This window comes from Phascolarctos cinereus, unplaced genomic scaffold (assembly GCF_003287225.1).
Source record: "Phascolarctos cinereus isolate Bilbo 61053 unplaced genomic scaffold, phaCin_HiC Scaffold_4;HRSCAF=312, whole genome shotgun sequence".
NCBI lineage: Eukaryota > Metazoa > Chordata > Mammalia > Diprotodontia > Phascolarctidae > Phascolarctos > Phascolarctos cinereus.
The window spans coordinates 591,948,282-591,961,603 of record NW_027555847.1 but is presented as its reverse complement, the minus strand read 5'-3'; the positions used below and the strand labels follow the sequence as shown (position 1 = coordinate 591,961,603).

The 13,322-nt window shown below is 32.8% G+C and overlaps 1 protein-coding gene across 3 annotated transcripts in view; it reads right to left on the bottom strand.

Moving 5' to 3' along the window:
* Positions 1-13,322, bottom strand: part of VPS13B (vacuolar protein sorting 13 homolog B) — a 1,028,583-nt gene that overhangs the window by 818,614 nt on the left and 196,647 nt on the right. For all 3 annotated transcript variants that reach the window (XM_020969177.2, XM_020969175.2, XM_020969189.2), the window contains exon 17: positions 12,523-12,704. In XM_020969177.2, the coding sequence (XP_020824836.2) occupies positions 12,523-12,704 (182 nt within the window). The remainder of the gene's footprint in view (positions 1-12,522; positions 12,705-13,322) is intronic.

Below are 13,322 nucleotides of genomic sequence, written 5' to 3'. Positions count from 1 at the left end.
TTATCACTGTTTTCAAAACAATTAACAAAGTTGTGGCTATAGCTATGTCTTTTTTTTATTGCTAGTCTAGAATAATTTGAAATGCAGATGAATTTCCATTCTCTTAAAAACACTTATTTATATCTCTTGATTTTTAAAAGTTTAACATTATAAGCCTAACATTAACTTTCACAAATTAACAAAACTGAAAAAACACTGAAAAATATTTAAATGCATAAAATATGCAATCTCCCTTAAAATGTTACTCTTATGAATTATTCATAATATGTTAAATTGTATAGACTTAAATATTCATTTTATACATTAGAATACAGCACATTTGAAATTTTTCAAAATAGTAAATATGCCAAAAAAGGTCGGTGGGGGTGACTGTGGGGAGAGAAATGAGACCAATCCATGGCAAAGAAACTAAGCTTTGAAACACATCAATAATAATTAGTCTTTAAATGAATGGTTTGCAGATCATGGTCTTAACTTCACTAACTAAAAGTCAGTAAGAAATGTCAAAGGATCTAAAACTTATAAATTCATTCAAAAGAAAAGCACTGCCTATATTTGTGCAGCACACTTAAATGATGAGGAACTTTGTAAGAGGCAGGATGTTCTAATGAATAAAAAACACTATCTTAAAGTCGGGAAATCAGCTTCTATTTTGGCCCGTCTCTTTCTGTTAAATGACTTTTTAGCAATTTTCTCAACAAGTCTGGGTTCCACTAAACTATCTACTTCATAAGAATAGTCAAGGCAATGTGAAAAAATTCCCATAGAGAACTCTGAAGTCCTTGGGGAACAGGCACTACACAAGTAGTCAGTGTTATTTTGGTTTTCTCTTTCACTTATCTCAAAGTGTGATTTTAAAATTAAGAGTTTTCAACAGCTTGAATTCAAAAGTCTTTCATTTATGCGGTCACTATCATCATCATCATCATCATCATCATCATCACCATCATCATCATCATCATGGTATTCATTGTGATTTCATCGTATTGAACAATAAGTAACTGATTATAATATTCTCAATAAAGCAAAGTGATTTCTGTGCATTTTAAAGTCATATAGATGGATTTAAATTTAGATGATCTCATAATGTTTAATTACACATAATTTATTCTTTCAACATGTATATATACTATATGCAAGCCACTACATTTGTAGCACTGATATAAAAAGTGAATGAATAAATGAATAAATAATAAACTTCTATTTTACTAGAGGGAGTTTACATTCTACTACTACTACTACTAATATTACCACCATTATTAATTCTTCTCAAAATACAAATATTAGTAAAGAAAATCAACCCCAATACAAAACACATCAGGAAAAAAAGGAATCGATTTAAGTTAACACAATATTGCAGGAGAAAGTCCTATTACTATTTGGTAGGAATTTTCACCCACAGGCATTTCAACATAAGCAAACAAATGTTTTAATTTTTTTTGCATTTTCATTTTGCTCGCTCAAGAGTTAAATCCACAACAGTAGCTGTGGTATTGCATTAGAATATGAACCAGGTAACCATCACCCTAGAAATCTTATATAATAAAAGTGTACTTTGAATTGGTTTGTATAATTTCACCATACAGCAATTGTTGCCTTGATCAAATAAACACGTTTTGTGGCTTCAACAAATTCAATTACAATTGTTATAGTTGCTAAGACAGAAAATGTTTCCAAAGCACAAGTATATGTACACTTTTGAAAGACACATGTTTTAATTGATTCTATATAATTAAATTTTCTATAGAACAGGAAGCATCTGATGTGAGTGAAATTAAAAGTATAATTTTCATTCTATCATGCATGGAAAGCTTAACAGTTTCTGTGTCCCATCTGCTAAAGTCATTAAGTTTTTAAGTGAATGTCCATGCCTGTGTTTCCTAGCTCCCTGCTCCCGTTTGTACACTACCTTAAATTATACGATAACCTACAAACACAGAGTGATTTTGCCATTATTCTTCATGATACATAGTTTATTTGTCCATTTTGGGCCTTCTAAGATTATACCATCCAGTGAACTTGAGGAAAGTATGACATTCTAGTGACTGACAAGGAGGATACAATACGATGAGGTAAAGATGTCAGAAGGCAGAAATTTTATGCTAAGAACTACTATTAAGCTATCCTTTCAAAAAAATGAATTTTTAAAAAATCTTCCATAAACCTCATTTCAACTCTTTTAGTTTCACATGATTATCACGATCAACTAATATTGAAATTCAGTATTTGTTAGGGAACTATACCCAGAAGTTTTTCTAAATCATTCAGCAAAGACTTCTTTTATCTACTTTACAGTAATATAAAGAAAAATATCTAAGGTGATTAACAAGGTATTATGTTCCTCTTTAAGAATCTGACCCCTAGAGTTAACAAGAAAGTTTTTTAATACTTTTCTTGGGAATCAATTCAGTCAATCATCACTACTTATATCTTATTAATTTTTTGACACCACAAATTCAGTTCCTTGGCCAGCAGGATTCAAAGAAGATCACCAGAACTATTGAAAATTTATTTATATACATTAAATGATACTTAAAGGAGAACACAGAACCTGAGTTTTTGGCCTTCATTATCAAAGACTATAATACTTTCCCAATAAACATAATCTGCCATAAGCAAAAAATAAATCTTTACAATTAATTACTATATTCATGATCACAAATAAAAAATTGGTAACTACAGCATTATAATAGTATTAATAAATATTTTCAAGTTTTCCACAGATTATCAGTTGGCTTTATAATCAATATTATCCTGAATATGAGATATCAAGGCCTGTACAAGGATAACTAGTTTTGTCCAGCACTATGTGAAAAAACACAGAGAAAAAATAAAAGTATCATGGACATTATCCTAAAAGGAATGGTTAAATATGCTCATACTATGCAACTTTTATGCAATAATGCATTGCCATATTTGTATTTAATCAATAAGAAGTTTTATTTGTAGGCTAGAACAAGAAATAAATTCTGCTGATATTTTATGAAACAGTATGAGTCAGAATCAGTACCTGTACAAAAAGGAAATTGTTACAGTTCAACAGCATGCATTAGAAGTTAATTTAAAAGGAATTTCTTGGTACTTTTTTGTTGTTTTTGTTTTTTAAGGGTGGGAAAAGGTTTATAACAGAGGCATTAGAACAGCATATCACCATATTTCAACCTCTTTCCTAAGCGATTAAAGAACTATACAGCAACTCTAAAACTCTTTTTATAAGCACACCTGGGAAGAATACTGAATCCTGTTACTTTCCTCAATGTTACACTGATGTGGTTTAGACCAGATGTTTAAATGTTACAGTATGTACATTTTCTTCTCTTCTTCTAAGGCAAAAGCAAAATAAGAGGAATATTTGACTTCACTCCACAAGAGACCTATTTAATAGTTTGGCGGTTATGTAAGTAAAGGTAGCTTGGCTAAGTCAATGTTGACGACATACAGAACGACATGATCCTAATGAGTTGGAAAATATTGGCTCTCATGAGAATCGACCAGATGCTACTGCGCTGAGAAAGCTACTGTATTATTGAATTTCATTTTTATGAGGTAAAATTTATTATTCAACCATTAAGGTATCCCACATGAAATCTTGCATAAAATAGTTTTACAGTTACTTTCTGGAAAGTAGATTTTACTTTAACTTTAAGGCATCATTTACATGAGGGATTCAAATGTCTATTTGATCACCTTCAGCACAGAATTTAAGGTCTGTAAGTAATTTTCCCCAAAATACCAGATTAATGGAACTGGATTGTCAACAAAATAATGAACTACCTGAGCAGGATGAGGAAAAGTGGTAGCAAGTTCTAGTTTTTCCAAGCAAACTAAAGCCACGTGTGACTATATTTTTTCTTCTTGCAGTATAATGGGGTTAGAATTTAAGTGAAACAGTTATAAACAAAAAACAAATACATCTCAACATCTGATTCAAAATAAGAATTATCATGTAAGTTCTTTTAAGTATATTTTATATTTTAACATTTTTCATTCCTCTTCTATAATTTTTAGTTCATTTTTAATTCTGTTATGCTTGAAAAACAATCTATAGCTGGTAATAAAAACTTAATTGTTTTCCTTTATTCTTTCTACCTTTTAACAAAGAGGCAAGGTCACACAGTAGAAAGAGCAATGAATTCAAATAGTATTCTCAGCTCTGTCACTATGTTAAAACAAATTTTCTAACTTCTCAGGGTTTCAGTGTCCTCATCAATTTAGATAATGAGCATGAAAGTGCTTTGAAAAACAATACACTATACAAATTTATGATATCCTTAAAAGTGATCATATTAGCAATAACATTTATTGGTAGATGTATATACTTCATTCCAAAAAATGGTTTGTTGGCTCCAAAAATATATTAGTGATTTTTGTGCCAAAGTAACAGGGGCTTATGTAATTGATCATGTGTATACTAAAAACCTTAATGATGTAGGCTATCATTACATAGCTTTACATGTATTTTAAGTTGAATTGTGTCCCTCTAGATATATAGTGACATACACTGTAGCTCTCTCATTATAAAATAAATCAACATATAATTGTGGTGTTATACTCATGCTCTGGTTGTGTAGTGAGTTATAGAACAGAATTCAACTGTCCTTTTATGGAGTAGCCATGTGATGCGTGACTGAAAAGACACATACATTATCCTGATGATAGGCAAAAAACAAATATAAAAAGCGAAAAAACAATTTCACATGAGAAATGAAGATTAGACGATATATGTAGATTGTGTCAAATAAAATAAACAATACTGATTATTTTACAATTATGATAAATATATTTTGGATACATCATAAAGTTATTTTAGACATTAATTTATATAATATTACACTAATATACTTACAAAAGGTGATGGAAAAAACCTTTTGACCTCCCTAGTGAAGTCAACTCTAAATGTCAATCTGACATGTATCATACGTATGCTCTCTTCCTGGGCATAAGTGTCCAAAATATGGTATTATACTGATCCCCTGATATGTGAACTTTATAATAGAATTCAACTGTAATTTTATGGAGTAGCGATATGATGTGTAACTGAAAATAGCATGATGTTTTCAGGCATGTTGTGAAATGCCTTCAATGAGGACGAACACAGCATCAAGGTCAGCTACTGCACTGATGTAAATTATTCAACTTGAAAAGATTACAAGGCAAGACTAAAGAGGAGAAAGTTGTGGTGCATGAGACTGAATTAACAGAAGGTCAATAAAGAAGATACTAACAGCATTATCCTTTGCACTTATGAGACCATCACCTCTGAAGTATTCTATTTAGTTTTGAGTACCACATTTTTGGAGACACACTATCAATCTGGAGTAGTAAGACAAGGTATTCAATGTCAGTCAATGAATATACATTTATTATTCACATACTATGTGTGCCAGTCACTTTGTTATGTGCTGGAGATGCAAAGAAAAATAAAAGACAGTCCCTGCCCTCAAAGAGCTAATGATGGAGGATAACGCATAAAAATAAGTTGAAAGAGTTCAAAGGCATATCTACCACTGAGTTATGATGAAGTCCTGCAATAAGGTGGAAAATAATGAGGTGGCTGCCCTCGGTGTTTTCCTTAAATGGAGGAGCTATCTAATGCCTACCCTCTACCTTCTACCTTTTGGAGGAACACGCTATCAGGGTCAGGCAAACTAAGGAGGTATGAGTTTAAAAGCTGATGTGATCTTGCAGAAAGATGAGTTTCTGAAGATTAATGCAGTCCGGGAAAGCGGCACAATGGGAAATGATCACAATGTTATAAGAGGACTGTGGTTTAAGCTAGAGAAAAAATATTTAGGTGGGGATGGGGAGCAGGAGGACTGTTCAAATATGTGAAGAACTCAATCTTTCAATGGGATTAAACAATCTATACAGCTGCAGATGGCTGCAATAAAAATAGAAACCTCATAATAAGAGGGGAAAAAATCCTAGAAATTAGAGTTCATATAAATAAGTGTTCCACATTACCACTAATTAGAGATACTCAACATAAAAAAAACACAAAAACAAAAAACCTCTGAGGTTCTATCTGATATTCCCAAAATTTGACAAAATGACATATGTTAGAGGAGTTAAGGTAAGAAAGGCATACTGGTACATTTTTGGTGGAGATGTGAATTAAATGATCTACAAATTTTGAAAAACGATTTGGAACTATGCCCAACAACAAACCATGCATGCCATTGGACCCCAAGATACCAACACTGTGCCTATATCCCAAAAAGATCAGAGAGAGAAAAAAAAGTATCCATAAATACAAAAATATTTACAGCAGCTCCTATTGCTGCAGCAAAGAACTCGAAATAAAAGGGATGTCCATGAATAGAGGAATGGCATAACATATTATGGTATATGGAATATCACTGTGCCATAAGAGATGATGATGATGATGATGACGACGATGATAGCTAGCATTTATATGGCATGTGCTAAGTGTGAGGCACTGCCAAGCACTTACAAATATTTCATTTGCTCAACAGTAACAAAATGGATGGTTTTGGAGAAACTGTGGAAGATTTATACAAACTGATGAAGCAGAAAGTGAACAGAACCAAAAGAACAATTTATACTTTAACATTAGTATAAAGAAAGACTTTGAAAGATTTAAAAACCATGATCAATGCAATGATCAACCATGATTCTAGAGAATCAACAAAAATTATGCTACTCATCTCCCTACAAAAAAGTAAGGGATTCAATGTGCAGAACTTCCATCTTTAGACACGGGAAATATAGGGATTTATCTTGCTTGACTATGCATATTACAAGCATTGTGTTTTTCTTTTTCTTCATTGTAGTGAGGAGAATTTGAGGGGAAAGGAAAGAAAGTGACAATGCCCCTTCCCAAAAAAAGACGAACAGGTCATTGAAGCATTTTTTAAGGTGTTTAAAATGAAGTACAAGAAATTTCAGAACAAAACAGAGAAAAGCAGAAAAACTTTGAAAGTAAATTGTTACCTTTATTATATATTTTTAAAAAGCAAGCTGCATGTAATAGAGATTTGTGGTTTCACGTGTAATTCTCTTTTTCTGTTCACTTTTTATATGGAAATATTATTTTTTTTTTTTGGTGTTCCACTGAATTTAGAAAAATGTGTGTATGTGTATCCAAATTCAATAAAAAAAAAAAAAAAGGAATTAGAGCCGCCCAAAAGTGGAAGGGGCTACCTCAAGGAATAAGGGCTTTCTCCTTGCTGAAGAATTCTAGCAGAGATTAGAAAAATGATCAAAGGATATACAAAGTTAAATATTGCTCGGTTATATAGGATGCTCCAAAAGTTTTAATGAAGTCAAGCTATTAAAGCTAAAAATTTCAAGTTTTAATAGGTTAAAACTGCACTAAGGCTTTTAGGACATCTTATATGTTAGACTAAAAAACTTCAAAGGTCCCTTCCAACTCTAAAATCTAATGAATGCAGGGCTTTTTTCTCCAAAATTGATAAGAATAGAACAAATATCAATCAATAAGCATTTATTAACTACCTACTACGTGCCAGGTACTATGATAAGTGCTGACAATACAAAAAGAGCAAAAGATTGCTTTTTTCAGTCAAGAATCTTACAATCTAATGGGGGGATAACATTCAAATAAATATTTACAAAGCAAGCTGTATATGAGATATATAGAAGATAATTAACAGAGAGAAATACAAAGTACTGGAATCGAGAGGATTTAGGGAAGGCTTCCCATAGAAGTTGGGATTTTAGTGGGACCTAAAAAAAAGTCAGGAAGGTAAATAGTCCAAGCAGAAGAAGAAAAACATTCAAGGCATGGGGAACAGCCAGAGAAAATTTCTGGAGCAAAGAGACAGAATGTCTTGTTCGTGGAACTGTCAGAAAGCCACTGTCACTGGATCAAAGAGTATGTGTTAGGGAGTAAGGTATAAGAAGTCTTGGAACAGTCCTGGAGGGCTGAGTTACAAAGGGTTTTAAAGGACAAAGATAGTACTTCCTATTAAATTCTAAAGGCAATAGGAAGCCACTAGAGTTTGAGTAGGGTGGGTAATATAATCAGACCTGTGCTTTAGGAAAATCACTTTAGTGGCTTCATGGAGGGTAGATTGGAATGGGGGAGACTTGAGACAGGAAGACTGACCAGCAGGCTATTGCAATAATCAGGGCATGAAATGATGGGCAGTGGCAGTGTCAGAAGACAGAAGGTGGCATATACAAGAGATATTGCAAAGGTAAAAACAAGATGCCTCAGCAATAGATTGCATATGGGAGATGAGAAGAATCCAAGATGACTCAGCCTGAGGAACTGGTAACTGGGAAGGTGGGAGGGTTTAGGGGGAAGGATAATGAGTTCTATTTTGGACATGTTGAGTTTTAACTGGACCTCCAGTTTGAGATGTCTGAAAGGAAGTTAGTTGGAGATGTGAGAGTAGAGGTTAGCAGAGAGATTGGGGCAGGAAATGTAGATTTGAGAATAATCAGTATAAAGCTGGTAATTAAATCCATGGGAGCTGATGAGATCACCAAGTAAAGTATTAAGAAGGGAGAAGAGAAGAGGTCCTAGGACAGTACCCAGAGGAACACTTACAATTAAAGAGAATAATCTGGAATAAGATCTAGCAAAGGAGACAGAAGAAGGGGTCAGACACATAGGAGTAAAACCAGGCATGGTCCTAATAAATAATAGTGTTCTGTTTATTTTGTTGTTGTTCTTTTCATTTACATAACTGAAGTGGGTGTATTTATTGTTTTCCTGGTTCTCCTTATTTTATTCTGTATCAGGCTATGATTAAAATATATTGCTCTTTACAGCCCAGTAATATTCCATTATATTCATATGCCAAATTTTATTTAGCCATTTCCCAGTCAAAGGATATCTTTTCCATTTCAATTCATTACTAACTCAAAAAGAGCTGCTATGAATATTTTGGTTGATATTTCATGTTACATGCCATGTTGGAAACACTCTTTTGTTGTTCAAGCATTTTTCAGTTGTTTCCAACTCTTTGTGACCCCTTTTGGGGTTTTCTTAGCAAAGATACTGGAGTGATTTGTCAGTTCTTTCTCCAGCTCATTTTACAGATGAGGAAACTGAGGCAAACAGGGTTAAGTGACTTGCCCAGGGTCACATAGCTAGTCAGTGTCTGAAGCCAGATCTGAACTCAGGAAGATGAGTCTTCCTGACTCCAGGCACAACACTCTACCCACCTAGCTGCCCCAAAACATTGAAGACAACAATAAATTACTGAAAATCTGAAACTTCCAGCTAGTTGCCAAGCATTTAATTATTAGAATGAATGTAGGCCTCCTTCCAAATAAAGCAGAGCTGATAAAACATTTTCTAAATTCCTAAATATTTAAAGAACTAAATATTTATCTTCTTTAGAAAAAAAGATACAAAAGAAAGATATCATAAGTCACTGGTTCTCATTGGTCTCAAGTTCTCTTTATACTTAAAAATTACTGAAAAAAAAATTTTTTTTTAAATTTCTGAAAAGCACCTCCCCCAAGAGCATTTATTTATGTGGGTTATATTTATCAACATTTATTGTATTAGTACTACTGTGAAAATAGTTTCGACCTCACAGACCCACTAAAACAGGGATCTCTAAAAACTACACTGCTTTGCTATACTAAGGGTTTTTTGTTCAAAATAAGCCAATGTTATGGAATAAACAAATAAATTTGAAAGGCTAAGTACTAAGAATAATAAAATAGATTATCTCACTTTATTTAGTAAAATCAGCATCTTTTAGTAGGAAGGGAAGCCAACGATTGAAGGATCAAATAGGAAAGTGATATAAACATTAAAAAACACATTACCATTTTGGACACATGCAAAGAAACAAACTAGATGTAAAGTATAATCTGCCTAAATTTTGATAATAATCTAACAAATGAACAATTATTTATCAAGAGCTGGGTTGCTACATCACAGTGGAAAGAACAGTAACTTCAGAGTCAAAGGTGGTTTCAAATTCTATCAATGATGCCCTGTAACCCTAAGCAAGTCACTTAAACCCTTTCAATTTCTTTTTCATAAAATTCTTATTTATAAAATAAGAGGGTTAGACTAGTTGGTCTCCGAATTCCCTCCCAGCTCTACATTTATGATCCTATTAATCTAAGACTCAAGCAGAAATACCTCAATAACAAAATAAGAAAATGTGAATACTCATATGGTTCATATTTTTTCCAATTTATCTTAATAAACTTGTATATTTAAATGGATCTGTGAAAATATTTCTTCCACTAGTTAAAATCATAGCTATTCCACAGATTCTCGGTTTATACAATTTATACAATTATCACCTTCTATATCCTTCTATTAAATCCATGAAAGAAGAATCGCCAAAGATGGCAGTCGGAGACTTCCGACTTGTTTGTTTTTGTGTTGTTTTTAATCTGCTAAAGAGAAACAATATACCACTTCAGACCTTTCCTAGTGTTTTCTCATTCTCAACACAGGACCTCTCTTTCTCCTGTCTCTCTTGCATGTCACTTTATGGAGTTACCATGCATATGCATCACGTATCAACATACCATATCTTACTCAGCTCCAACATGCATCTCTCCCTTGCCCTCTGAGTTCCTGGTAAGTTTAATTCTCTTGAGATTTCATTTTTCTATTAATGATAGCCACATATAATCACCAAAAGAGGCATTAACCTCAAAAGACAGGCTTTTGGAATAATATGCAGTTTGGATTCAATGAAAGCACTCTACAAAGTTAAGTGACAGAGTTATAGCTCTTGACTTCCAATCAAGCAATATTTCACAACACCGTGATGAATCCAATGCCACCAACTAAAGAGAATATGCCCACTTCTCAAAAAAGAATGACTTAACTGACAAGATGTAAATTGAATAAGCCCAGGGAGATTCTGAAATCTTACTTACACGATAAGCTTATTCCTCTTATGTGGCCAGAAAGCTTCTTGAAACTGAGAACATATACTTCATTTAAAAGTAAAAATTACTGGGCATGAAGAGAAAAGGAAAGTCGTCCTTTTTGCAAATTAGGCTTTCAAAGAAATTTTATATTTCATCCTCCAACTATTTCCTTTGCTTGCTGCAATATGTTCATTGCTGTTTTCTCTGATAAAGATCAAATTCCTTGGCAAAAGAGAACAAACTACTGACATCATATTCTCTCAAATCTGCAAAAAATTAGTTTCACTAATTTCAGATGTGTCAGTGACAGAAAACCATAATATGAATCACTTAATCTGTTGTCACTTGTCTGGGACCATTTTTTACAATACCTACTGCCAGAACTTTGTTAGCAATATCAAAGAACATTGCAAATATCACAAATTTTAAATCAAAGGTTTTTCACCGGACTATGTTTTTTTTTTAATTCACAGTTTTTCAAAAACAAGGGAAAGAAAAAAATGTAAACATAATGTGCCATCTGCTTAGTGACTAACATAAAACCCAAGGCTACACAACATATTCAAAGCAACATAAAAATAAAACATTTAAACATAAGACAAGAGATAGTAACTAGATCAATGACAGAACATTATATAGAATGACATATAGAAAACAACTGAAACTTTAAAATATTAGTTGCATAATTTTTAAAACATCAAAACCTAATTCAACAGTGAAATTAAGAATTATCCTACAGTTGCTTTCCTTGAACTCACTGCAGATGGAGAAGACTGCTAAATATGTTTTACAAACTCAACATTACACATCTGAAATAAGTTAGCTTTTTTTTAACTTTCCTCAAAAAAAAAAAAGTCATGCTAGAGTTATTTGGTATATGCAATCACACAAATAAATATGTCACAGAGGATCTGCAGTTCAATGTCACTATGTTAAGTACCTCCAAAAACTAAAATCCTAAACATATGCATGTGCTTCACCAAAAAGACAATATCAGAATTCAGTAATTTAAATGTTATATGACAACCAAATTTCCACTTCCAATTTCAAACAATGTTATTACAAAGAAATACCAGGATATCAGATACAGACAATACTGGGGTGAGGGGGAAGATGACACACTAGCCAAAAGAAAATTTACAAAAAAGATACATTTCTTAAAAGTTGTTTAGGACATAAATTTTCTTATATCAAATCCTACTCTTAATTTTAATTAAGAAATCAATTATATTCCCTCTGATTACCATGGAATGGTAATGGTAAATTGGTTAAAAAGAGATAAAGCCCTACTTCTATTACACTAAAAATCTGACTTACAGATCACAAATATTTCTGACGAAAAAAGCTCACAAACCTATTATTTTAAAATATATTCAATAGCTTAACTTTAAAGATACAATACTTCCTATCTATAAGTCAGAAAAGAATGAAGTCTCAAATATAGAATAAAGTAAGTTTTAAAAAATCCTATAGGTGACAATAAAATGTACTGAGTTTGGTGGAAAAGAGTAATGCTTAATGACAACTCATTTCCTGGATTTTAAACATATGCTATAAATATACATTATTACAGAAATATATTAGAAGTATAGAATACTGGAAATATAGGTTTGAATGAGAGTTTAGTCATCAATGCTAAGACACTATATGAGCTTTTCAGAAATATGGTGTTATTACCTGAAGTCTGGAAGATGTCAGTCATCAAAGTTTCATTCACAACTAAAGAACCGATGCCTCCAGTATGAGACCAACTTTGATAAATTGATTGTAGAAGTAGGGTTTGTGCTCTTGTTGCTTGAATTGTGAGGTTGGGAAGTTCAAATATGCATTCATTTAAGGGAACCTGAGATCGTTTGGTCCTGTTTAGGACAATAACAAAAATTAACTAAAATCAATCAATCAATCAATAAGCATTTATTAATTGCCTACTAAATGTCAGGCACTGCGCTAAGCACTAGGGAAACAAAAAGAGACAAAAGATTGCTCTTACCCTGAGGGGCTTACAATCTAACGGGGGAGACAACATGTAAACAAATATATATGAATATATATGAAATATATACAGGATAAATAGGAAATAATTAAAAGAGGAAAAGCGTTTAAATTAAGAGGGGTAATCGAGGGTTTCCTTTAAAAGGAAGGATTTTAGTTGGGAAATAAAGGAAGTCAGGGAGGTCAATAGTCCAAGTGGAGAAGGAAGAGTGTTCCAGCTATGAGGGACAGCCAGAGAAAATGCCAAGAGCAGAGAGATAGAGTGTCATGTTCAAGGCCAATGTCGCTAAATCAAAAAAAAAAAAGGAAAGCTAGGAGGAGGCTAGGTTATGAAGGGTTTTGAATTACTAACCAAGCATTTTGCATTTGCTCCTAGAGGAAATATGAAGCTGGAGGATGACATGACTGGACCTTTGTTTTAGCAAAATCATTTCAGTGGCTAAATAAAGAATGGATTAGAGTGGCAAGAGACTTGGGGCAGGTAG